The sequence below is a fragment of the Anarrhichthys ocellatus genome, unplaced genomic scaffold (genome assembly GCF_004355925.1).
Source record: "Anarrhichthys ocellatus isolate YVR2014 unplaced genomic scaffold, GSC_Weel_1.0 scaffold6, whole genome shotgun sequence".
Lineage (NCBI taxonomy): Eukaryota > Metazoa > Chordata > Actinopteri > Perciformes > Anarhichadidae > Anarrhichthys > Anarrhichthys ocellatus.
Genome location: NW_022280036.1, coordinates 8,677,510 through 8,705,172, shown reverse-complemented (window position 1 = coordinate 8,705,172; position 27,663 = coordinate 8,677,510). Strand labels below are relative to the sequence as shown.

Here is a 27,663-nt window from a genome sequence, read left to right as displayed (position 1 = left end):
ATGAGAAGAGCTTTGTAGTTTTACTTCTATGTGTCAGGTAAACATATGTATTGCTTTAACCACTTAGCTTCTGTTAAAGAGCCGTGGTGCATTTGGAACAATATCTATTTATTTAACGTCAGATAACATGGTTGTTATTACAACTATAAAACATCAAGATTATTAACCATTAATGAAGTCACAAGTTTAGTATTTAAATATTCCTTAATAACGGATGCGTTGTTAGAAAATAAAACTAGCATAACTTTACAGGATTTAAGGAGTTTTATGAACGTCTATCCTTTAAATTGTTTGTTTAAGGCCTGTGTTAAGCTAGCTAACTTTAACCTAACTAGCTAGCTAGCTTAATTAGCTAGATAACATACTATACTTAAACTTATTTGCATCCTTTTAGACACGTTTTAATATACAGTTCAACGTTCCTCATATTAACGTTAACCGTTGTGTAACTAATAACATTAGCGTTAACAGAATACAGTCTAATTTCTGTAGCTTTAATTTAGCTAACGCTAGCTGAAACACAAAGCTAGCATAATGAGAATCTTTCTTTACTTAAAAACTAGTAACTTGGTGGTGAAACTAAAGACCATTTTGCACAAAATGCACAATTATCACTGACTAACGTGGGAGGAGCTTAATTCGGGTCTCAGGACCCTGAAACTGAAGCAGCTAAATGGAATTCAGCCATAATCACTTTACCACTCACACCTGTACTTCTCTATGTCAATATGTCTTCCATGAAAAAGAAATTTGAGGTAGACTCTTTAACTTATTCACATTGAGCTCTTCACAGATCCCCGCTCACCCTCCATCACTGCAGTACACACAATATGGTGAAGGTTTGATTCCCAGAGGCCCATCATGCTAACCTGTTAATTTATTAGATGCTTGATAAAAGCAGCTACATGTCTGCTAGTTGCCCATATCGTTTTTAAAATAGTCTGATATACACTATATGATTAAATGCAATCTTTATTTGTTCCCTACTTATTACAGTATTATAACAATCCACCACAAGTGTGATGTAAGAAATCAAGGTCCATCACATTGATGCAAATATCTATTAAACCTAATAATGAGCATATAGCACTAATTCTAATTACACCCGATGACCTGCGTGACATCTTTTGTTACACCACATCCCCAAACCAAGAAAACAAACTCGATTTTTCTTTGACTTTTTATTTGCTTGATCATTTTCGCCAACCCAAAGACAAGAATACACAGCATAAATTGAAAATATCCCATTTAATAGTTTACAACTCCTCATCTTTAATCATCATTTCATCCTTTCAGTCTGACATTCACGCTCACGTTGAAGCTATGGGACTGGGATTCAGTTCAACGCATCAAACTTGACTGGAAAAAGTGAAACTCATGCCTCCACCCTGGCCCCAACACATCAGACACCATATTGTTTTACAGTCAGGACAGGCCTTGGGGTTATGTTTTCAAAATACAATGGATGCATTTTAGATTCAACAGGGAACGTGAACATGGGTGGCAATTCAGATGCTCTTCCAAGCCCTCGACACACTGAATTCACCCAAACAAATTTAAAAAATAATCAAATTATCCAAATCCAACGAACCCAAATGAAGGATGTGCACTTGCATCACTCTAAAAAAAATTAACAATATTGTGAGCACTATCTGAACAACCTCCTATAGTACATATTAGTACTGACCCATGACGGTGTGACGGAGCTTAATTTAACTTTTCTTGCATTTCAAAAAGAGTCTCAGGTCAAGAGTAGAAATGACATTATTTACACTGGTTTTCACATGCAGCTCAGAAGCTGAAAGATTAATTTGCAGCCAAAAATCATGTCCTATTTATTTAAGACATGTTGCACGCCATCACGCTCCTTCAAGCATGATTATTTTCTTTCTGTCTCAGAATCTCACACACAATCTCTCTCACTCACACACACACCACCTCAAACGCTGATCACACCGCTGATGGGTATTTGTTTGTTTCTTTACTTCCTTTTAAGTTAGTGTCCAAAGCACTAATGTTAGGTTAATTTCCAACATTTAAAACTGCATGAATTTACGGTGTCATTGAAAGAACTGATCAGATGTGATTAACAAGGGTAAGTACTGGTTGAATAAGATGATACAAACACCAACAAAAACTTTTCAGGAATTGATGTACGACACTTCCTTTCCCATCCCGTCAGCCTTCCATTTTGCACAGCTCCCCCTTGTGGTCATTATGTTGTAGCACAGGTTTGTCCCAGGTTTGTGTTGAGGCTGGTAAAGCAGCAATCCATAATCACAAAATAAAGGTCTTAACAGAAAGAAAAAAAAGTTGTCTTCCTTCCTCAAATCCTGCCGTGATTGACTGCCATGTAAAGTTGAATTTAAAACAGTGAGGGCTCTGATGACATGTGTATCAGTGACTGCAAAGAGAAAGTGAAAGCTGTGCTGTGCAGAGGCAAATAAAGTCAACAATAATGGACGGAAAGGAAGCCAAACAAAAAAAAAAAAAAAAAAAAAAAAAGCCTTGAAATGTTCAGATCCAGGGAAGGACACTGCTGCTCATACATACATATCTGGGACCACTTAGCACACAGTAATATGTCTATCAGCTCTAGACAAAACTCCATTACAATTTAAACCTACTGGCCATACTGGGAAAATGAACAAAATGAGTGTGGCACTTGCTTGCTTGAGACATAATGCCTTTAAGAAGGTGCTACATGGCAGCAAAAAGGTAACCGGCAACCGTGAGAGTCAACCACGCCAAGACCACAGGGCATCATTTCAAGAATCAATTTGTAGGTTGAAAGGAGTTTAATAGTTTAAATTGTCAAGAGTGCAGAAAGCTAAACCAAACGAGGCCAGGAAGCTGCTCCTCTCCGAAGGAGGGCGTGGATACATGAGGCATTTAAGGGGGTTAGAGACGCAGACGAAGCAAGGAGCCCCTTCTGCAGTTGTGCAGCACTGTGCTTAGGTTTCGCAGAAGTTCATCATTCAAACATCTGTTAAGGGAGATCCAACCCTTATTTAAACATCCAAAAGGAACCCCGACCAGTAGCCTACCATCTTTGTAAAAGTAAAGATGACACATCCGGTAATGAATGAAGTAGGAAGAATGGTAAATCAAATGCAGCTCAATTGCATCCTTTTAGGGTTCTTTGTTTTGTACATATATGCATACAATTATACTTCCTAGCTAGTCTTCTTAGTCTTCATGTGGGTTTTATTTAATTTGATCAGCTTTTGTTTGTTTTACAACTATATACAATGTACAGGCAGCAGATGATATATCTTTTACAATGAGTGAGTGATGATACAGGGAAGCCTCTATAGACTGATGTTGACTAGATCTATTTAGACAATATACATTGTGAATAATTGGAATTTTTTAGAAAATGGTATCTAAAAAAAATGATGAAAGATAGTACAAGAGACACAATTGTAAAAGCCCTCAATATGTACAGAAAAAAAGCCAATATAGCATTCGTCAACAGAAAAAAAAGTTAAACTGCAATAATTTCCTCCATATACACATATAGCTCAAAAATATTTCCAAAGCTAATAGTCTCTGATTTGGTCACAGAAGTTAGAAGACAGTGAAAAGAAAACTGCCTGATTGAACCTCCGAGGAGCTCAACGCAGCGGCGCAGGGCCACCAAGCTCGTTAAGTAATGAGATGTAGACTGCCATTAGGTTCTCTCTAAGTAGATGCTCCCCTTGATTGCAATTCATGACGAAATAAAGCTGTCACTCCACTGCAACTCAAAGTTAACAGAAAGACAGAACATCGTGAGGTATTAAGGTTACTGCCCCCCCGACAGCATGGTCAGAATTCTGATTTGGAGACGACGAGAGCCGAGAAATCACACAGTCGCCACAAGTCCCAGTACCTCAGCGAGTGATCCCAACTCACACTTCAACGTTTGTGGGCGTCCTAATGATATTTCACTTCAGTGGAACATTCATACTGTTTAAAAACACTTGAAACCTTAATGTTTGAGATTTGCTTTTTTTAGGACTTAAGCATTCTTAATGGAAAGTCTGCCGCACAATATAGGGAAAGAAACATTGTGTCACTATAATTTATGTTTTTCTCAAAACAAAGACAAAAAGACATGTGGACATCCAGGTAGGCCGGTATTAGTGGATGACTGACTGTTAACTTATGAGATACAGAAGTGAACAAGTAATTTAAATTAAGTGATTTACAGCTTTAGATCCATCAAGACCATTTCCCTCAGATAATATAAAAAAAAAGAAAAAAAAAAGAAAAGAAAAAAAAAAGAAAAAAAAAATAGATCAGCACACAAGCAAGACTTACAAACGAAGCTCATACAGAACTCAGTAGTTCAGGGGCTTTTATCCACCCAAGTCAGAAAGGCACATCACTTTGAGATCAGGCATAAATAATTAAGTCAAATTACTGCAGAAATAAAATAAACATTCACAAAAAGAGTGCCAGTAAGATGAGTGTCCCCATCAAAGAGACAGCCATGAGAAAGACTTGAAGGGGAGGGGAGAAAAAAGCATTCAGTGCATGTAACTACATTCATAACAAGCTTCATTTACATGTATGTGCATGGTGACCAAGTTCAACCAGGTTAAACAAATCTGAAATCTATCTAGATTGCGAGCTAGACTGCGATGACGCGGATGCGGGAAAAGTTTAAACACAGATCTCCAACACAAATGCAATCGGCTTATATTGATATAAATGTTAGGCCTGGATTTCATTCATCCTAATGAATGCACCTCCTCAAACTACTGAGCAAGTAACCGTTGGATTTATTATACAGATCGAGAACTAAAAGCAACGATGAGATGATTTGAGGAGCTGTGTGGGGAAGTCTGGGCACATTGTCTGAAACCAAACTGGGCCTCTTGGATGTTGTAAAGCTCTTATCCGTGTGTCAAAACAAATGTAGACTACTTCCTGGTAGTCTACTTCCTGATACAAACAGAGGAGTGAGAGACCTACAACCAGAACCAGAGCTGGAATAAGGGTGCAATTGTGATCCTACAAATGCTCAAACATGCTTTAAGGAAATGTATGCAATTCAAAATGAATACAACTATCTGACAAATGACATCACCCAGGATGTGTGGAGGGTCAAAGGTTACCTAGAAGTTTACAACTGCGCTGGTCTTTTTCTGCTGCTGAAGGACTGAAGGTTCATATAAAAACCTGAATGAAAAGCCAATCATTAATATCAATAGAGCAAAGGGTTTCAACTGCATTTTAGCTTAACTATAAATGAAAATAAGACTATGGTTACTGCAGTGCTCATGGTGGGCAACACTGTACTACAGTGACTCGGGATGTGAAGTGTGCCACAGGAAATGGGGTGCATGTGTGCTTTTGTGGGTCGTAATGGTGCCGAGCGAGGGTTTATGTGGAAAATAGTACTACTACACTAAAGACACGAAGGAAACCAATTGAGAAAGAAAAAAAAGAAAAAGAAAGTTCATTGATTGATATGTTTTCCCAATTATTCTGGTGATGTCAATAGTCAACAGGGTCTTCTTAACATCTGTATTTTTCTCCTGTGTTAGATGCTCCCATGCAACTCGAGGGCAGCGGGGCTGCAGTGACGTCACGGGGGAGGGGGGGGTCCATAGGAAGAGAGGAGGGAGGTGAAAGGAGAATCGTTTTCATAGTTCCCTTGGTCGGGGCTTTTAAGAGCGACAGGAGCAGCTCATCACTGCCAGGACTGAGGAGGGAAGTTATTCACCTCAGCCAGGTCTTGCACAGGCGAGCCTTTGAGGGTGTACGTCAGCTTGATCCTCATTCGAAGCTGTTGCTGAAATTTGGTGAGGATGATAATGTTTATTAAAAAAAAAAAAAAGGAAAAAAAAAAAAAAAAAAAAAAAAAAAAAAAAAAGACATTCTTGCTTATCATTTGAGACGGTACAGGTCTTAAATGTACGCTTAGTGTGCTTCAAAAAGGACAAAAAGAAATAAACACAATTTGTGAAGGACAAACTCACCTTCTGTGGGTTGAGGACTCTGATGACCTGTGTGACGGTTCCCTGGTTGAGTGCTGGGACAACATTACTGCTGGGGGAGAGGAGCTGCAGCTGGAATGTCTGACAAACAGATAGAGGGGACACAACGGTCTATGAATGTTTGGTGATGCCCGTTGAGACATGGGGTCATTACGGCAGCATGAAATACGGATGCTTACATTGATCACACACTGACCACGACTGACGGAACCTCAGGTCAAATCAAACAGAGAATGTCATCGTAAAACAGGCAATGCAGAATAACCAACGTCACTCAATCTGTGTTTGTTGCCTGATCGGTCATGGCTGCCAGAGCTCCCTGATAAACACCTCTATAGCTGATCCGTCTGTCTAGTTCTTGAACTTGTAATAGAGTGAGGCAAAAGCATCTTTCTTAGGGCTGGAGGCAAGTTACTTCAAACATACTGAAAGAGTATTTGACGAATGTTTTTTTTTATAGTTTCCTGTCCTGTTTAAGACATCATAGACGAAGTATGATGTAAATTCTAGACACGAGAAACAACAGATTATGGTGGCACTTAACATGCGCTACTCTCATGAGGTCGGATAGATTTGCAATAATCATAACTTTTAAAATCTGTAACCATTAGTATAGATCAATACTTCATTTTTGGGTAGTTGAATGGAATTTCGAGAACAACACGAGTAACAAACAAGAGACGAAATGTGGTGGCTTTTACAGCATCTCTTATGCAGTAAAAAAAAAAAAAAAAGGCTTCCTGATACAGTTGAAAATAGCATACCAAAGACATTTACATTTTATCAATGATTCATTTCAACGAGTAAAAGACTAGTTTTTAGATTACAGATCAAAAATGTATATTTGTGTAGGTTCTGCATACATGATGTACACATTAGTGGCATTGCACGCTATTAAATCTGTAGTGCAAAACTGAAGAACATTCCCATTGTCATCAGTCATGAACACCATTATGCATTTAAACGTACCACGTAATATCATTGTGAGATTGCGCCTGCTTACCTTTGGTACTGCAGCCTGAAAAACAAAGTCTGTCATATCTGCCTCTGTTGAGTTGGAAGCATGGATGGTGATGACGGCGATGTTTGGATTGGGATTAGCTCTCTCAAACGTGAAGTCTATTTTCAGCCCGTTCTTGTTGTATGCAGTCATAGGAGGAATAGCTACATAGAGATTTCAGAGGAGCAAACCAGCAAAAGATTTAGAGACATGATTACGAACATTTCATTGGATGATATTTGGAGATGGGTGGTCAAGGGGAGCAACAGACTCTAACCTGCACCTGCAATGTCATTAAACAGGGGCTGTGAGGAGAGGCCATCCAGCAGGAAAGAGGGTTGGGAAGAGGGCACAGAGGGAGCAGGAGCCGGGCCGCCTGGAAAGAGGCGACAGCAACACACATGGGTTCACTTTCTTTATACCAAAACCCAGACCGTGTCAGCAGTACGTTACTGCTGAACAGGAGCAGGCACAAGGTGGGCACTACATTCACACTGGGGGAGAACACAAGTCTAGTCCAGGTCCTAGAGAGCATTTAGGAGAGCATCCTACCACTTAGCGAGAGGTCACCCAGCAGATCAAGCAGCTCTCCTCCAGCTGAGGCAGGCTTGGTGGGCATCGTGGTCTGGATTACTGGAACCACGTCGTTACCACCTAGCAGGTCTAATAAATCATTAGCCTGGGGAACAAGGACAACATGTGGACATGATCAAACACCTGCAATATCTATGTATACACCATATTAAAAAACAATTATACTACAAAAATAAATTAGGGCTGCCCCTTCTCGGTTAGTCCACCAATCTTTGGCTTTTGTGTGATTCTTCATGGAGAAACTTATTAAATTAAATTATCGATTAGTCGACTACAAATGTATCTGGTCAAAGACAGCCCTAATAACTATTCATTATCAAGAGACATTAATTCATTATTTTCAAATTTCTTAACCATTTGAAAAAAGTTCTATTCTATCAAAAAACAACACAACTTAGTAAAGTCACCTTTTTTTGCACAAAAATATTACAGCACACGGTACAAGAAAGTATTCTGTCAACTGTTTATTTAATGACTCAAATTAATATTTGCATCTTAAATCATAAAGTAATCTCTCACCTGGTTGGCTGGCTGGGTGACGGGTGGCGGATGTTTTGATTCTACAACAGAGAGCTCTGTCTCCCCATTTGTCTGAACAATCTCTGTGGGGCCATTAGAAGCACTTTTCTCCATAATGGGCATTCGCTCGAGGAGAGCTGGCCTAAAGTCAAAGAACAGGAAAGCAATAAGGAGGGAGACAAAAGACGCACCAAACACAACCACCTTATCTACAGAGGTTGTGATTATTTGATGTGTAATGCAGTTGCACCTCATGTGGTCATATTTCTTGAACAGCGCGTTGTACTCCACCGCTCTCTGCTGAAGCTCCACGTCGATGCTGCTGCCATATATCGAAACCACCTTCTTGATTCGGCTGAAACAAAAAATTTAAAATTTGACAGGTTAGAAAAGGGGAAAGTAACGTGAACGTTATCACCTTAGCACTCAAAGGATTTGCAAAGCTTCAAAGTAAAGGATGAATGTAAAAGGCCACTACTCACTTCACACCGCTGAAGCGAGTGGACAGCTTCATGATGGCAGTCAGGGAATAACCCCGAGTCACAGGTGTGGACAGGTTGGACACCAGGAGGCCTTCCAGCACGTCCAGAACTTCATCCTCAGAAACCTTAAATCAAAAAGAGAAGAAAGACACAACATCTGATGATCTGATGATCTGGTGTTTCTCTCTGGTTTGAGGTTTGTGCACACTGACTGGGCTCATTCAAGGTGTACCTGGATGGGCTCCTCCTCCTCACACTGTCCAGATACTAGCAGGTCCCCGTACTCTCCTATGCACCAGGACGCCACCTGCACTAGAGGTTGCTACAGAAAACAGAGAAACACAAGTCCATTCTGGTGCATTCTTAAGCTGGTATGACTGTGTGCTTCAGAGACAGAGATGTCCCAAATCCAGACCAGAACTGCTCTGACCTGTGAGATGTCATCAAGCAGTGCTTTGTAAAGTCTCTGGACCGTATAGGCATGCATCTCCACGCTGTTGGTGATGAGCTGGATGAGGTTGGGAACAGAATCGTCTCGCACATAGCTCCCTGCCTGTAAGGGTGAGCACAGACGTCAATGACAGAGCCAAACAAGTATTTCTTTGTTTCCAGTCAAACTAAAGCAGCATTGACTGAATTTCAGAATATCAAAAATCAATCAAACTGGAATATTACCAGATATGATTAGATCATGAGAAGTTCTCAATGTAATACTTATTTTGATCGTGCACACTGAGAATCAATTCCAACCAACAATCAAACTGAAGTGTGTTTGTAATATACATACCGTTGTCAGGACTCTCATAATGGTGTCTATGTGCCATCTTTTCGAAGGGGCATACCTGTAACATGATACATTGATTAGTCCAGATCCTGAACATGCCAAGTTATCTAAACTCCACACAGTGAGGAGACAAATGCTGTCAGAAAATAAATGGTATCAACATGGTCTGTCAGACGATGGATCACTCATTTTATCATCATTCAGCATTAGCCGTCCTCTGTCCACTACAGTAACACAAACTAGCGTTTAGCTTGATGTTTATTACTTCTTCACAGGCAGAACTCATATTTAGTCTACATGTATCGAACTCATGCAGATGATTACTTCTGTCCGGTTCTAGCAACCTGGACCTTAAAAAGTGCCAAGAAAGGAAAGTTAACAGCTGAAAATCTCTTTTACAACCGCGCCCATGAAGAAGTCACTATCTAATAGATCTAATTATAACAAAGCAGCCGAGCACAGGTGTAATATGAAGTGAAGTCTGTGCGTCAGTGCCATACTTCTCCGCAGCTAGAAAGACTCCTGATGCACAGTCTGCTTTGAATTCCGGGTCACAGGAGTCCAGGAAGTAGAGCAGCTCCTTCATCATGCCTCTGATGTTGTTGCCGTTCACCAGGGCGAAGCTCAGTTCCATTGCACGTCTACACAACAATGACAAGTACACAGTAGGTCAGAAACAACGTGGCTACATAGCAAGAAATGTAAACTTGTTGTTTAAAGGGATAGTTCGGGTGTTATCGATAGTCAGTGTAATGCACTTGTGAATCACCTCTTGATGGACACATCCAGGTCTTTCAAACAGTCCACAATGGTGCTCCGATGCCTCTGCACTGCATTGTGGTCCGTCTGTACGGTCTTTAGTAGAGATGTCAATGCCACGTATCTGAAATGGTGAGTTAAATTAAAAAGATACCATAAGGAATGAAAGAAGGATTTTAGATGACTCAATGCGGTCAAGAAAAGTACAATAAGCGAATGAGTTACCTTATATTTTTGTCATTGTTTAGAAGGAAGCGACCGAGTATGTTAATGGCCAAAACCTGCGAGATAAAAGGAAATTTAGCCGCGAAGAAAAATGCTCAAACAAAGAGTTCCTTTATATCAAATGAACTCACCCTCAGTCCACTTTCAGACTTAATGTCCATTATAGTCAGCACAGTCTCGTAGAGAATTGCATTGCCTACATTTTTACTCGTCTCTGTGTTCGTTGCAACCTGTAAGTACAAATACCATTTATCAATAGAACACTCAACCTGAGAAGCTTCTGCCGAAAAAGAAAAAACAACAACACTGATCAAGTTCATTTCTAACCTGTGCAAGAATGTCATTCATTGCTTCACTGGAGTCATCGTCACCCTTGCCTAAAATTCGCAGCAGTCTCAATATCCGTACCTAAGGAAAGAAAGAAACAGTCCGGTCCTGTCAGATCACTTGACATGTGTGACGCGCCTTATTCACTCCCACAGCTGAATTCAGATTTCTCTTGTCCCACTGTTCAATACTTCACTCGTTTGCAATTCTGACTGTAAACTTTCTGTTTAATAAACATCCATGTACATTTAAATTTAATTATTCCTTTTCATTCTCTTTAATACGTTTGTCCTAATGAAGTTATCTAAACTCCACACAGTGAGGAGACAAATGCTGTCAGAAAATAAATGGTATCAACATGGTCTCTCAGACGATGGATCACTCATTTTATCATCATTCAGCATTTCAGTGTTCAACACTTCACTCGTTTGTAATTCTGACTGAACTTCCTGTTGATGCCATGCTCGCATCACAAGTTCTGATCATTGGTTGCTCATCACGCCAGATAGAAATCTGCACTTAACAGTACAGGGTATCAAGAAAGAGGGAGGTTTACCTGCAGGAAAGGGTCACTTATGCCAGACACATCATGCTCAGGAGAGTATCCAGACATGATTAGGTTCTTCAGGATTCTCACCAACTGAGGGACCAGCTACAAAAAGACCAACAACAGAACAGAAAAGGAGACGTGTCACAGTATTTTGAGTAGATCTCTCAAATGTTCTACTTTTCCTCTTTAACATTGACATCACGTTCTTCGTTAACTGTTAAAGTTAGTAATTTGTCATTGACAGTGGCAGCCAGCCAAACTCATACCAAAAGCAAAAGGGTTGGGATTTTCTCTTTTTGAGGTAGAGTAATATGGTTGACAGGTGATTGAATAGCCAAAGTTGTAAAACCAAAACTCGTACAAATATATTGGGTTAGAACATCTGCATTCACACGTCTGTAAGCTCTGAGTGACACTAAATACACATAAGCAGATTTAAAACTAGAGTTTAATTCAATTCCCGAGACAAAAAAAATGAATTGTATTAAGATAGGAAACTCATTGTCTTGCCACAAAAATCAATTTTCTCATCTATGTAATTTCAATCTGTCAATGGCTTAAGAAAAAGGTTATCAAAATGTAACCTTAAAGAAACACTCCAGCACTTTGGGAAACAGCATGCTGTCTTATCCAGCATGGAATTAGAAGATTAGGCATCAATGCATCTCTTTGCATCCAGAACATAGATAAGTGTAGGATGCGTTAGGCCGAAAACACAAAGACTGGCTTGTAAATAAAACAGGTTTGGAGTTGTTAGAAGCTACTTTCTGCCACACTGAACATGTTTGAGACCAGCTCCCTTTACAGGGTAAATAATAATAAATCTTCTCCTCTGCTGTGGGTATGATGACAAACAAGCAACCCAAAATGCCAGAATGGGGCACTAAGACAGTAACTGACATGACAAATAAGCTCCCCTCTAACAGTGACACAGACACAGTGGCAATCATCCGTTCCCGGTGACAACACCTGTGGCAATTAATGTGAACACACCCACCAGCTGCTTTTAAATAAAAGCGTGATCAAATGAGTTGCACATTAGGCAAGAATTACACACAACAATAGTGAGAGATGTGTCTGACAAATGGCCCATAAGATCATTTCATCATTTTCAAAAACACTGACATTGTAATGATCACTGTACAAGTTAACCAAATTAAAATTAGAAATTAAAACACAACATGACATTACTCAACATCACGTCTGAGGCGAGTGTGAGGAGTGATGACTATTTACAGCATGCACCAGCTATGAGATCAGAATGTACTCTTACCTTCTCATTCTAACACAATGCAGGAATTGTAACAAAGACAAATGACAGAAAAAATATGAGGTAGATGTTAGGGAGGGGAAACTGGAAATCATTCACTTTCAGAAAGCTTAAAAATAAAGTTTAGATCATGAGCATGAGGGGCGGTGCTTCTGGCACAGATTTACACCTGGAGGAGAAGAGGTACAGCAGCAGTTGAAATACAAGAGGAAAAGACAGTGGTCGGAGATAAAAGACTTGAGACATACTTTGAATGTAGAGCAAACCTGTAGCCTCAAAAGTTTAGCATGTTTGTCTCAGCTTAGCTCTACCAAAAAGGAAATGTTGTACGCAAAAGGAGAATGAAATGTGACGTGAGCTTAAGACAAATGCGTAAGCAACTACAGCGAGGTCCTCTGGGTAAGAGAATGTGTCGTTACCTTTCTGAAGTGGGCCAGCATGTCAGGACTTCTTTCACACATCTCAGTGAGGAGGACAACCGATGTATGGAGAACACCTGGGGAAAGAGAAAAGGGAAAAGGCTAAATTCATATTTTGACATGAGAGTTTGTCTAGTTTCTTTTCTACGTTACACATTTGTTGCTGGGCATTCAGACCTCAAAGCACAAGGGACTATGTAAGTGGATGCAAGTATTTTACATATAAATGATACAATAAAAATAAATTCAGGAGGGCCAGTTTGAATGCTTATCATGACCGGAGGAGTGTGCGCTTGTATTGCATTTGATAGGTCAATACAGTACGTTTCTTTGCCAGACCCTTCACTTTGGCAAAGAAATATGATGGACTAGCAGACATATGATTAACTGCGGGGGAACATCAGGTGACAGCATCATAAATCTCTAAGAATATCTAATCATTTTCTTGTGACTTGATCCGAATGTTACAAGGTTGAAAACTAATCATGTAAGTGACTGCAGTGGAGAGCAGTGGCGGTGGACGGTGAGCTCTGAGCTGCACAACACAGTCAGAAATAAGTCAGGAATTGGAAGTTGCATTTTGACACGTTCTAAGTAATCAATTCTGTAATTGTTCTTCTTACAGGTAAGAGAACATATTCATATCATCGATTAGGTTGGTTGTTTCTTTAAACGTGAATATGCATACATGGTCTAATTACAACATGCATGATTACGAATCCAATATTTCTTTGGATTTTTTAAAATGAGTTTGCGTTAGCAATTCCAGACAATGCTTGGTGCATATTTGTGTATCTTTTGGCCATGTCACACCATCTTCCATTTAATGTTGTTATTATTAATTGCAAGACAAACAATGATCTAGAAAAATAGCAAACAAAACACATGCATTTTCAAAGTGTTTTGTCTGAAGCAATCACTACTGCATTGTCACACAATGTAATTTCGGGACCGTAACGAAAGATCTTTTCCCGTGACATACTGTTCTTATGACAGACTTATTGACTCCACTCTCCTCTGCAAAGCACACCACAAAAAGGACATGAGCTGGCTAGCCTTCACTGAGCAAAGCAGTGCGAGTGGCAGGAAGTAGGAAACCATCTGCATTGATGTGGGACAGGCACACATCCCCACGAGGCAGCAACATCCTGACAAACCCTTTACACTTACCATGGTTTTTCTCGCTCAGCAGGTTTTTTGTGGCTGGAAGGAACATTTCCATAAGTTCTGGGACCTTCCTGATGACATGAACTGCACACAACGCTGCCTGTCAACAGATATTTACACATAACATTGTAACAATAATGTCACAATGAGGAAACGGTCCAACATTTAACACAATATTTCACCGCGTCAGCACACATGCCATCATTCTCACTCATTAACAGACAACCACAGATTTTAAAAAGTATCGATCAGGCTTACTTTTTTCCTCAAGTAGGAGTTGGATGTTTTGAGCAGCTTCTCTACCTCACCGGCAAGGTCACGACACATTTCTGAGGAGCCCATGCAACCCAAAGTGCACAAGGCCAGGCCCTGGACGTATTGTGTGCTGTGATTCAAGTCACTGTGTTGAAGGAAGAGAGCTGAATGAGTCATGGACACACAGAAATATAGGTACAACAAACATTTTGGATGAAGTTACAGCAGCAGGGAAGGTACATTTTGGGGATCCAAATTGCCAACACCTCATTCTTTAAAGCACAGGTCTTGAACTTCATCTTTCATCAAGATCAAATTGCTGTGCATTGCAAAAAAAAAACATCTTAAAAGGGAAAATATTAAAAATATTCACTGAGGTTCTTGCCTCCACTTACTTCTTAATGCAATTTGTCATTAGTAGGTGGACGTCCTGCCTCTCGTCCAACAGCAGCATAGCTCCCAAATAGCCTATTCGTTTGTCAGTGAACTTCTGGGACGCAATCAGCTTCAGGCACTCCAGCTGGAAAGCAAGTCACCGAGGGTGTGAGCTTCGCAACAATAATGTCACTGGGAATCCAAAAAGCTTCCTCTATTAACCAGTAATCACCAAACACACCTGCCCAAAGTGTGCCGGGTAGCCCAACATGTGCATATAAAGTAGCTTTGCCACATTTCTGCACCGGTATGTGTTGTCTTCCTCTCTGAAGGACGAGCGTATAGCAGCACACTCTTTCTGGATCATCTCACGCTCCTCTGCCTGGGTCCTTGCTGTCCGGATAGTCCGGATCAGCTCCCGCAGTCTGATCGGAGCTGGCATTCTCTAGAAAACAGTAAGGAAGGAAACAGATTGGCACTCATTGCCTCAGGGCTGGCACAAGACGAGACTATAACATAAAAAAGAAAAGAAAAGCTGAACTTCTAATGAAGACAATTTGAGGATAAATACAATGTGTCGCACTGCAGCATCTTATCACTTCTACGCCTGAAATATATAAGCTATATTAGTGGGTATAGAAGAAATTTGATTGCTGACCAGCTGCACTTAATTGTATTAAGTTATGAAGTCATTGCAGTGCATGTAAACAAGCCGTCACAAGTTTTCTCCTAATAACCGGGTTTCCTATGTGCGTGTAAAACGTACCAACTTAAACTAATAAAGGAAAACCAAAAAGCTAAAAAAATTTATTCCTAGTGTTTCTTCGGAGTAAACTTGACTCCTAAAACACCATCGGCAAAAGATATGATGAATAACCAAATAGATGAAAATCCCTTTTAGAGCTGCAATGTTTAAATAGTATTAAAAGTGCAGCAGGAAAGGAGAGCGACAGGTGACACTCTATATTCCCCAGAGAAGCTTCTGAGAGCACACATGCATTAAGCCCAAGGACCAGGTTTAATATTTATGAGTACATGCTTAGTAGCAAGAATAAATTATCTTGTGTTTACATGTACGAACACACCCCAAAGAAATGACCATCACTATGCGTACTTCCTCTTTAAAAACAGGCAACATAGGCAAGGTGATTGCATTAATAAAAGCTTGTCACAGAATTAAAGAATTGAAAGTCGTTAATGGAGCAGGGCGAGATATAACAGGGAGTGTGGCTTCATTTAGGTCCTCTGGGTTTGTTGTACAACCTCTGTAGCGCCGTCATTTCTTACCTGTGAAGGTAAACGTTGACATGCGGGTTCTCAACATGTCAATGCTAAATGAAACCGGAGAGTTATTAATGGTGACCCCTCTACTTTGAAAGAGGTACGTTTTGTCTCCCATCTCATGAAGCCTTTATCTGGTAGCAGCATGCAGTACATAATTAAGCTGCTACAGCAACAGACATTATGGTAATTGCTTGTCAAGCAAATCCATTTTCTCTAACTAGTGCTGAAGTGGGCTTTTGGTAGACAGAAACATAAAAGGGCATTTGGACGGAGCAGATACCATAAAACCCATTTATTTACCTTGTGATAAACTAGTGAATGCGATTACTTTGATACACAACGTTTCTCATGAACAATGGCATTCTGTAAAATGTGAGACTACATTGATAAGTACTTTACAAACTCTTGGTTCTCTTCTCAAAGATAAAGGATTTCAGTGATCACAAAGCATAATAGATTATGCTTTTCTCTTATACAAATACTACAGCGCAGAAGAAGTGCTGTGAATTCTGCTGACACAGTCTGCCTTAATAATAATGTATTTTTTATCTTTGTTGTGTAGTTGTGCGAGTAATTCTTGCAGCTGGATTTCATGCTACGCATCAGAGAAACACTTTCAAAGAGGAGATCTATCAGCCTGATGATTCCTCCGCTATGATTTTTTTTAATGGAAGAACAACATCAAAGACAGCTTTGCGTCTCTGTGAAACTGGTATACATAAACCTGTGTTGTAAGCATTTGTCTTAGAAAACGTTGCAGCCATTGTTCCCACTAGAGCCTAGCCATTACTAAGACTTATGGGAATCTTACTAGGTCCTGAGCTGGCTAATTGCCAGAGAGCCGTACATGGAAAATCAACTCCAGCTCCTGCTCCCACATGACACATACTCCGAAAATTGCTTGAGCAGTTATAGATTAAGCCGACTGTGCAGAATGAGCTTTAAATTAACTTCAACGTTAAATGTATCATACAAGGAAACCCTGGCTGCTCCCGACTCTTTTTAGACCCGTGTACTGTGGGGGTTGCAATAATTCTATCGGAATGGGAAAAGTGGAAAATCGCCATACCTTTTCTTGTTGCTAACTTTCGCTGCAGAGATTTAATTAAATTATTTGAAACCATGCCAGTCGACTGATGGAAATAAGGATCCAGACATAGAGGGAATGAGGGCATCCTTTGTTGCATACGGTGGTGGTTTGTAGAGAGTCTATGAATTCACTGTGATCAAAGAGGGATGGGGAGGGTGCTCGGGCAACGCCACACTTTAATAAAGCCAGAGATCTACAGTCTGTCTTAACACCATTTAAATTACCTGAGCTGAAGGGGCCGAGTGTTGGGCTCCATAAATCATGACTCCCTTTCTCTCGCTGTGCTTATAATCAAATGTTTACACATGAAAGAAGGTAAATCCAGCCTCTGCTGAGAGCTAATAACAGTTACAGTTCCTCATTCCTGCAATTGCTATACAACTGCACATTGTTCTACAATCAGAAGACGCATCATTTTGTTGTCCATAATTGCCATTAGTGTCATGCTGGTACCGTTTCTGGGAAGTGGAACGGCGTATTTAGTTTAAAAGACAAGACAAAAAGGAGGGATTGAGCACATCGTAGGTGGATTAGAAAGACCACAGGATGGGCTTATTCAACAGTCTCGGGTTCACTCACCAAGGTCAACTTCACTCAACCTCACTACAAAGACATTAAGACAACTGTTCGGCGGTATAGCCATATTACAGATTAAGGTGGTGATCACAAACACGAGTAACTAGAGCCCATACAGATTTTGGTGGGACAAAACGGCTCAGTGTAGCTGGGGATATCTGGCCCAAGTGACAATGACAAAAAGGTCCACACCCTGAGCCGAAAAGTTGAAGGAAAAAATAAGCACCCTGACAAAACAATAGCTTTGTAGACATCTTCTGTTAAGCAAGGTATATACATCAGAGTCATTACCCCTAACACCTCAACATTTCTTTAAACCATTAACAATCTGACTAACACTAAGGGTCGTTTATCTACGCAATCTCATGAACACATCTTTCCTGTGTGGGCGTACTTTGTATTGTGAATGTTCATAACAAGCTTTTGCTCTCATAAGAGTTGGAGAGCATGCCCAGATTAGTTTACAGAGCCTGACAACAAGCAACAAGCATGCCACACCTCCGTTGTACCACGGGGAGCAGTCAACCTGAAGTCTGAGACGTCATACTAGAAGTGTTTACAAATGAAACACAGTTTTACATTTGATGATTGAATAACAAGAGGACTTGTGAAAATCAAAGCACAGATTCAAGATTCACCACTACCTTCATTTTCAGGAGAGATTTGCCAGTTAAACTCTACAAAAAGATTATTAGGTGGATGCAAGATGAAGAATATACAGAGCCACCACTGGGGAAAAGTATTTTCCCTACCAAATTTGACAAGCTGTTGTAACGTACACTTTGTCTCTTTATTCTCTCGCTCTGTGCTCAGCTATGCACTCAGATGTTAGCAATGAAATACTTTAGAAGCAGATCACTCGAACTCTTCACAAACTATAAGTGATCGGCTATGCAGGGAAATTAATAATTGTGTATTTCACATGCATGCACAACGAGGAAACGCAAACATGCAAGAGTAAAAATAAAAATAAAAATAAATCAGTATTGTGTGAGTTTTACATTTATAACCTACGTACAGTCAACTGTTGGGTCCTGTACCTTTGTAGAGGAGAAGAGAAGACATGCATTTGATAGTTCAAATGTGATGACCAGTGTTTCACAGCTCACCCAAATAGAGTTACGGCCAACTATAAAAATGTCTTCTTGTCAGTATGGAGGGATTGTTCGAAAATCTGCAAGTGTTCGTTAGCTTGAGAACACAACACTGTTCGCATACACCCCCTTTCCTCTCCCTACCAAGGTCCACCACCACATTTAAGATGGAGACAGTCAAGATCCATCACTAAGCCTGATACTAACCATTTGTCAGTCATGTGATTTAATAGCTGAACTAGTAGAGGCTCTGCAGTTGCTCAAAAGATCTCAAACCAAAAACCAAATGCAGCATCAAGGAGTTCAATTGAATAACTAGCTGTTTGCAAAGTAAACAAGGGTTCCTGTACTTTACCTGAGGCCTCATCTCTACTTGCTCATTTTAAACCTAAGCAAATAGTTCATTATATGGATGTTAGGTTGCAAACTAGGCTGCAGGTAAATCTCGCAAAGCAACAAGCACTAACGCTGAAAAACAACTAAAGCTATCACCTACAGTACTTTCTCTACCTCTGACTTTGTGAGTGTACAAAGAAGGAGTAACAATAAATCAAAATTCTAGGAGAGTAAACAATCAGACGCTGTGCAAGTTAAATGCGTTATCAAGACAGTGGTGACGGTCACTATAGTAGTATAATGTCAAAAAGTCAAAAGGAGAATTGCAAACAAATCAAATAATGCAAAAAAGTAATCCGTTCAGTCTTTTTGAGAACCTTCAGACAAAACCAGTGTGTATGGGAGACTGATTTGTAGACACAGTAGTGTGAATAGTTTATTAACCCATGCCCTACTGTGAATAAACCTCGACTTAATTCACTTATCATGCCACAAAGATAGTCACCACACCACTGTGTTGGCAGAGTTGAAGGTTCACTTTTAATTAAAGTAATAGCTGTCTTGTTTAAAGCTGGACATTATATACTGTAGTCGTCATGGGATTACACTGAATTATTAAACATCAAAGAACAATTTTGGATTTTGTTGAATCCTGGATATTTCCTGAACTTGGGTCGATATCAGAAAACCGTATCCCGTCAAACACTGGGTGATGCTAGCTAATATTTAGGAATGGCAAAAAAGGGATGTGACAAAAAATGCCCAGGAGTCACTCAAACTTACGTCACAGTCATTTAATCACTTCCTAGTTAACTTACAGCTTCCTTAACGTTTACCCACAAACTGGTTTTATGTAAACTGGTCTTCCTCAGATGACGTATAAGCTTTGTTACACGATGTCTGTCTTATTGTTACCCTCTTAATTAAAATAAGTTGTCAACACCAAGTCACAAACTTGTGAAACAAGGAGTCAACGCTACACTAGCTATCGTTCGCTTTCTGAATATGTAACTGTAACGTTGACTTTTTTTCGTTGAAATGTTTACAATTTGTCATATTTAGTAAAGTCTGATGCCAGTACAAAGCTTTGAGGCCAGATGCGTAACGTTACTTAGCCAACACAAATGACACATAGCAAAAGTCTGCTAACAGCAAGCTAACACTCGTATACTAGTATTTCCAGTGAAAGGGCAATATATTAGGTTGACACTACAGCAGCAGCTTCACCTTGGCTGACATTATTTCGTTAAATGAAGGTTTGTATCAACAGCATTCGACAATGTTGTCGAACTGAGACGATAGGCCATCACAGGCTTAGCATGACACCTGAATCTGATCAGTAATGCAGTTCAGGCCTTCTTCAAGCATTTGAATTATCAAGCTAGCGAGTCCTCTGTGGCGTTAGCTAGCTACCTGACCACTCGTTAGCTTCTCTATTATTTAGTTCGAATACAATCTCAACTCGAAAAAAAAGCAATGGGTACGAAGCTAGCTTGTTAGCTGGCTAGAAAGATTTAAAACATAAAGTTGGCAATACGAGTTGTCACAATTATTATGACTTATTAGACAACCACACCACCTAAGTGAGCTTCACATCCCTAGCCCAGCAGGTAGTTAGCCAGGCTAGCTAGTTAGCATGCTAGCTACAGCTATATGACTATGCTAACCATGCTAGCTAAGTTAGCTGCTGACAGGCACAGCCCCGGTGCAATGAGGGCTGCGACTTCCTATGCAGTGCCGCTGTGAGAGTTGTCAACGTAGACACAAACAAACCACACATAATTACTCACACGTCAAGGCGTTTTCGTGTATTTCTTCCGATATATTGATCTTAGAATATACTTACTAGCCGTAAAGATGCCAGAAAATAACTGGAATCGTCTCTATTAGCAATGGAGGGAGGAACACACTAGACATGCAAAATGGTGGCTACTCCAGCCTCAGCACATCTACCGCAGGCGGAGGGTTACACTGACATCTCCCAGAGGTTGGTGAAAGAAGCGCGGACTGAAGTTTATCATCACCGTACAGTACCGTGTGCTCCTAGTAGACGACTTCTTCACACTACCTCTGCCGGAGACTCCCACCTGATATGCCAGTGTTCACTGGACACCATGGGTAACAGATTCATTATGTATTCATGATGATTAGAGATGTAACGCTAGCTAAGTGACTGCACTGTAAATCGTAGTTATCAGTGAGCTTGTCCTCGTCCATCGGTTCTCGCAATGATCATAAAGGGCTAACGTTTGGCTTGTTATGTTTAGACCGCTAGCTTACGTTATCTCACGAGATGATTGACTCTAAATAATTTTGTGTAACTTTCAATTTGAGGATTAATGTATGTCATCCGTAACTTGCCACACAAACGCCGTAAATGTCACGACATGTCGAGGTTATTTTGTTGAGATGGCATATTTTCCTCTTAACGCTGCGGAAGAATATATTTTTTTACCCTGTCAATGTTGTGCTGCGGTCCGTTTACTCGTGGCAGCCAGTGATGACGACTACATGAAATGTTATGACTTTAGCAGTCCGGTGGTTTGGAGCGCCACCTAGTGTTTATACTGTGCTGTCCAAGATGTGTGTGTGTGGGGGGGTTGGTCTGGATTAACAGTTTATTTATCATTTGATAAATGACCGCATCAGGGTTGGTCTTAAGTCTTAGTATGACATAAATAACATACCAGTTAAGCTGTGATCAATGATAAAGTAACACCAGCAATAATCGAATGGGTGTAACCAAAAACACTATAGTTAAAAAAGGATGTTGTTGTCATAACGAAGTCATGACCCTATTAATTCTAGTGATTGTAATGTGATGTGAAGACTTTGGTTGAGGCTGTTTTTCATATGTTCACAGCCTGACTTTGTTAAAACGATCATAATACTGAATAAACAGGAAACATGCTGGGTGTTTTCATCTCACATGGAAACTATCTTGAATTTATTCATTTATTTAGTTAAACCTTAACTTACTTTGACATTTTTGTTCATCATCAGTGACAGTTCTAGTCCTTTGATCTGCTTCTCAGTTCATTTTTTAGCCTAGCAGAAAAATTTGGGTTATTATGAAATGCTATAGCAAAACATATGACATGATATTCTAGGTGGATAATGTGATGCTAACGTTCATGTACAATGCCTTTGTCTATTATTGCCTTATCTTTAGTTGAATGGTACACTGCAGCACCATTGTCAGTCTAACTGTAGACTTTAGAGTGAATGAATCACAACTATGCTAGTGTTGATACAAGTGCACACCCATCAAGTTACTTTTTCATATTGTGTCCAACCAGCCCAGAGGCTTATCACCTGGGTGAATCTGGAACATTTGAAGGGTTGTTTCACAATGTATTGTTTCCCTGATACATTACAGTACAGTCATTTAGCAGACGCTTTTATCCAAAGCGACTTACAATTCAGAGTCTATCACATTTCTACACCGTAGGCACAGCTACGGGAGCAATTTTGGGGTTAAGTGTCTTGCTCAAGGACACATCGACATGCGACTAGCGAAGCCAGGGTTCGAACCGCCGACCCTCTGATTGAAAGACGGCCCCTGCTATCCACTTAGCCACAATCGCCCCATAATATTATAGCCATGCTGATGGTTTTGGTTTAATGTGGCCAGGTTTTAGTAATCGGCCTCTCAGATATCTGCCGCCACCCTCAAAACAATATTTTAAGGAAGACGAGAGGAATCAAAGATATGTTTGTGGTAATTTAGAAACAGTGCATGGATTGCCCACCAGAGAGCACTGACAAGTGTAAAAGGTCCTGCTCATAATTTTGTCACAATTAGCCTAATAAACAACCAAATGAAGGAGTCATTATCAAAAATATTTTAGATGTGCGATGTTGAAATAAATATTGGCCGATGTATCGTAGATCTATGTGGGTCGAACTCTAATTTATAATTTGTGTAACATAAAAATCAACCTTTTAAGGGACTTATACTTCAATTGCTTTCTTCCTTTCTCCTTAAAGGAGGATGTTTTAATTTGGGAGCTATGACAATATACAGCTTCCTGTTGCATTGTGTGCTTAGTGGTCATGGAAATGAAGCCGTTGGCATGAAGCTGATTAGCTCTTATGGTTTTAGGTTTGCACTTTTGACCTTGAAAATAGTTGTTTGACAAAACGGCGAGTTTGTTACAAATATAATGTAAAATAAAATATTGTTGTTACTATCATCTACTTCCATTGTATATGCTTCAAAATATATATATACATTTCAAAATATACTATTTTTAATTGGCATTAATTCTGATTATTTTAGATGTTAAAATATGTCGATCCTCTTACAAATCTAAGATATTTTATTTCTGAAAGAAGACCAAAGATACACTCTGATATATTTAGATTTTCTATTTCCAACACTTTCAGATGTTCCTTATCTATTAAAACATTGAAGCACTACGTTACGTGGAAATATTGTGATGTTTATACAGAGCGTCGTTCTTTCTCCCACGTGACTTGAACGCACCATAGTATCTTTAGCGTGATGAACTCCCCGTCGTCCCTTTCGTATCCCACAATGCAGTTCGGCGTAGCTTCGCTGCTTTAGCGTTACAGATCAGCTGAGCTCGTGCATCGCTGCAGTGAGTGCGCGGGTGCCAGCGGCTCTGGATCGGAGCAGCTCGGGGCCGCTCGGTGTGTCTCTCTGGTCTTCATCATTTTAAACCCGCTGATCGACTGGAGACCGGATCGTTTTAACTGCTGCAAGAATGTGACTCTTTGATGTTTACGTTTTTTGTTTTTGTTTTTTTTAACCCCCGTGAATGGTCCCGACTCTGCTGATCGAGTAGACGATTTGATATATATATTTTTTTTTATTGTTATTTCGTTCATCATCTGTCCTCCTCAGTGCGGAACACACCTGGACTGGTGTCAGGGTACCCGTGCTGGGTTTAGGAGGAGATTCCAGGTTTATAACCGGGAGTGGACAATAATATGTCCAGGCGAAAACAGACCAACCCCTTCAAAGTTAACTGTAGGTATTCCAGGTATTGTCTAATGCTATATTTCACGCGTTATCTACCCACGTCACGTCCACTATACGTGTGTACTTCGGACTGTTTTACAGGAATGTGTTGAATTATTATTGTTTCTGCAGCGACCTGCAGTAGCAGCGTTTCAGTCGCTTCCCTTGATGTCCGCTGTAGCTTGTAATAGATTCATGTAGCATGTATTCCCTGTAATGACATACCATCACATACTCTATTGTATATTCACAGTATATTATGTCAGCAGCCCACATTCATACCGCCTTTATTGTTGTTTTATTAGAGTTTTCATAAAAAACGTGTATGTTTTCTGGTCAGAGTAGTGATGGATATCTCAATTTGTATTATGGTTTATAGTTTATGTGAGAATACAGCACAAGACTTAATTGGCCATCAATGCTTTTTTTTTTTCTTTATTCTACAGTGGTTCCTTGAGTAGTTATTATTATTATTATTATTATTATTATTATTATTATTATTGACATAGTTACATATACAAAAACGAAAGAGATTAATAAAGTAAGTGGACAGAAACTCTTTTTGTCTAAATCAAACTCTGGTTAAATACAATGAATACAAAAAAGATGAGTAGTAACTGAATAAAAAAACATGCAAATGAGCATATCTATGGTAAATATTAACTTAAAAGAAGCTGTCATTAATTTGATAACTCTACCAGATTGGTATATTGTTCATTTGTAATGATACTCATCTTTAATCTGATGCCAAACATATATCACATATGGTCTTGTGACATAGTAAACAATGTGTGCAAACTTGCGGTATCATGTCCGAGGACTCGTGTAATTTACATCACTATTTGTGTGTTTTCTGAGTAGACTGGTATACAAGAAGTCCTGTGAGAGCGTCTTCCTGTAGTTAGCCTGTATGTCGGGGCTTGTGGGTAACCCTGTTTTTGGCTTCTGGGTTTTGTTTTAAGTTGTAATTTCTCTAAATTCATTGAGCAAAAGCACGTCTCAGGTGTTCAAAATGCTATTCAAAATGTGTGCATTTGCCCTGTACTTTAGGACGACACTTGTTGAAATCGAGGTCTCTGTTGTCTATTTTTCTCTTTTTTTAGGGTGAGATATCTACAGTACTATAAGCCTTTTCGTACACACTTCTCATATTGAGTGTTTTCTGAGTGGCACATTGTCCTCAGGCGTCCTTGTTTGTATGCATGCAGGGCTTTCCTACAAATCACCAATGGCACTACACAATTATGAACCGGAGCATCTCATTTTTATTTCGTATTCTAACGAAATTAGTTCTTGGTCTGAAATTACGTTTTGTTGTGGCAGGTCACTGAACATTTCTACCAGTCAGTCAATGTTTTCGTCTGCCCCTTCTGAAATCTAGAACGCTTTAAAATTGTAAACACAAAATCAGTGGAAGCAGACAGTAGGACAATGCAATCTATCATGTGATATATTCTTGATATAAGGAAAACCCATCTGCGTTGGTGGCAGGTGACCTGAACTGTTTACCAACATGTAGCCAACATTTACCTTGTATTTGGCTGGTGGCAGGCGCTAATTTCATTCCCTGCTAACATTATACAACATTAACTTCATTGAAACGAAGGAATACGTGTGAAGAAGCTATGGCTATCCCTCTTTGTGCTTTTCTTCCCCTGGATTTCCTTTTGGTGGACAGCATGCTGACTTCTTAAACACGCCCCAGTCCACAGAAGGGAACAGCCCGGTGTAATCTGCTGAAGTTATGTATGCTGCAGCCCTTCTTTTCTATATATAGTTTGTTTGAACTGCTGTTGAAATGCATCTTGCGACTTGCGATAATCCCTGCGAGCTAATGTGCTCTGTAGCACCTCGACCAGAGTCTAGAGTGGGAGGGCCTGATACGATGTAGTGTTGGCGTACTTTGGAGCACCTCATGCTGTGTGACGAATGCCAAAATATTTAGTATACTTGACAAGCCGTACCACCGTGTCACTGGAGTTTGAGTTCAGGTACTGTGTTTTGTACGTTGACTCTCCTCTCTAGCTTGTTTTACCTGGTTATTCTTGTAAAGGTATGACTTGCATGCACAGAGCTGTCCTCCCCCTGAGAGGGTGAGACCAGACAGACGGACTGACTGAGAGAGCAGACAGGCAGGGAGACAGTCTGACTGGCAGGCGGATTCCAGACAATAATACAACAGTGCTGTCTTTCTAGCTTTGTCTTCCTCCTCGAGGTTGATGCACAACAACAGCATTACATAGCATTTGATTAGACGTGGAGGTGGTGCATGCTTTATGGAGAAACGTTGATGTTTCTTCAGGTTGACAGTAAATAGACATCAGTACGTTTAACAATACAAGTGCAAATGTTGCCATAAACATTCTGAAAACCTCTTGATGAGTTGACTATAATACAGTGCAGGTTGTGTCAGAACTTTTCAAGTGTTTGAGTAAGTGTATATAGGTGTGTGTACAGAAGCGACAATTTTTGTTAATTGGACTTCATTTAAAAGTAAAGTTTTTTTTTTTTTTTTTTTTTTTTTTAGTTGTTTAGTTTTTTTTTTTTATATTTTTCTTTTTCTGTCAAGCTTCTGAACTTGGATTCGAAAGAGCTGAAATAAGATGTGCTCCCCCAATTTAGCTCAGGACAAATGGTTCTTGCTTATCATTGATGCCTGTGTGCTTTCATGGTAACAGTGTGGTCTTGTGGCTGAATCAAAAGCCAAATAAAAGTAAGTAAATGTGACTTCTCTGTTGAGATTATCTAGGAGGAGCATTTAGCTTCATTTCAGGTGTGAAACTAAGCAGAGAAAGTCTTCCACATAGAGAAAAAAAGGTTAATCACTTCACCTTCTTCTTTCCAGTGCTAGGTCACCAGTTAATCAAAGTGAGAATTGATCAGATGTCTGGCCCACTATCCCCAGTCATGTGTGTGTGTGTGTGTGTGGACGTAAGGCGGGGGGCCCCAGCACTTCCTGGAGATTCAGATGGAGTTGTGTGTGTGTGTGTGTTTTTGGAGGGGACGGCGGCTGAGAAGGAGAAGGAGGGGGCTTTTGAATTCATCAGGACCCCCATTGCTTGGTGTTTGAGTAGAGTTTTGGCATTCTGTCTTTTGTCTGTTTTGTTTTGCGTGCTACCCCCCCCCCCCCCCCCTTCTCTCTCCCTCTTCTGTGTGTCTGTTGGCTGATGAGTTTGTCTCTTTGTCTGGATTCAGTCAGACACTGCGTCACCTCCTGCCTACAGACACACAGACTCAGAGATAACATCACAGTGGCAAAGACTGGGGGGGGGGGGGGGCGAGGAAAGACAGATGTACAGACAGAGCCCTAGCAGTGGGGGGATGGGTATCTCTCACATCAATCATTGGCTATGTGCCATGAAGCCAGCCTGTTGTAGTAGTTCATAGTTCAATACTCCGTCACTCTACTAGTGCTGATGAATGCTATGATTTATTTTCTAAAAAGTGCCCAAAACTGTGTTCACATACTAACTTCTCGCCAGAGGCTTAATAGTAGAATGACAAACATCACGGTTATACCTCTTCTTTTCCTCATTGTGTGTGTGTGTGTGTGTGTGTGTGTGTGTGTGTGTGTGTGTGT

General features: G+C 40.1%; 2 protein-coding genes across 11 annotated transcripts in view; one reads left to right on the top strand and one right to left on the bottom strand.

The window, feature by feature from the left end:
- Positions 1 to 1,166: 1,166 nt before the first annotated feature.
- Positions 1,167 to 21,571, bottom strand: ap1g1 (adaptor related protein complex 1 subunit gamma 1). 7 transcript variants are annotated; one of them, XM_031846808.1, is made up of 24 exons: positions 20,943 to 21,119; positions 14,958 to 15,161; positions 14,737 to 14,861; positions 14,345 to 14,486; positions 14,090 to 14,186; positions 12,920 to 12,996; positions 12,504 to 12,512; positions 11,237 to 11,332; positions 10,681 to 10,761; positions 10,485 to 10,583; positions 10,354 to 10,409; positions 10,139 to 10,252; positions 9,870 to 10,010; positions 9,373 to 9,427; positions 9,016 to 9,138; positions 8,818 to 8,907; positions 8,586 to 8,710; positions 8,354 to 8,458; positions 8,104 to 8,245; positions 7,543 to 7,669; positions 7,268 to 7,366; positions 6,994 to 7,154; positions 5,973 to 6,071; positions 1,167 to 5,779 (listed from the first exon to the last, which is right to left on the bottom strand). In XM_031846808.1, exons 2-24 carry the CDS (start codon positions 15,156 to 15,158, stop codon positions 5,684 to 5,686), a joined length of 2,460 nt encoding a protein of 819 aa, XP_031702668.1. In that variant the 5' UTR covers positions 15,159 to 15,161; positions 20,943 to 21,119; the 3' UTR covers positions 1,167 to 5,683. The 7 variants fall into 7 exon arrangements, with proteins under 7 accessions (XP_031702668.1, XP_031702669.1, XP_031702665.1 ...); XM_031846804.1 differs by lacking the exon at positions 20,943 to 21,119 and adding an exon at positions 21,552 to 21,571 and having other exon boundaries at positions 5,684 to 5,785; XM_031846803.1 differs by having other exon boundaries at positions 5,684 to 5,785; positions 20,887 to 21,118.
- Positions 21,004 to 27,663, top strand: part of znf821 (zinc finger protein 821) — a 14,073-nt gene continuing 7,413 nt past the window's right edge. For 2 of the 4 annotated variants that reach the window (XM_031846811.1, XM_031846810.1), the window contains exon 1: positions 21,004 to 21,214. In XM_031846811.1, the coding sequence (XP_031702671.1) occupies positions 21,019 to 21,214 (196 nt within the window). In that variant the 5' untranslated portion in view covers positions 21,004 to 21,018. Of the gene's footprint in view, positions 21,215 to 22,626; positions 24,106 to 27,663 lie in introns of those variants that run through there. The other 2 variants (XM_031846812.1, XM_031846813.1) reach the window with 2 other exon arrangements.

Excerpts from the sequence above, each read along its gene's own strand:
- ap1g1 (XM_031846804.1), bottom strand. The coding sequence starts at position 15,158 with ATGCCAGCTCCGATCAGACTGCGGGAGCTGATCCGGACTATCCGGACA. Across the intron at positions 10,253-10,353 it reads AACAATGACAAAAATATAAG|ATACGTGGCATTGACATCTC; the intron begins GTAACTCATTCG and ends TCACCATTTCAG. Across the intron at positions 7,367-7,542 it reads GGGTGACCTCTCGCTAAGTG|GCGGCCCGGCTCCTGCTCCC; the intron begins GTAGGATGCTCT and ends GCCTCTTTCCAG.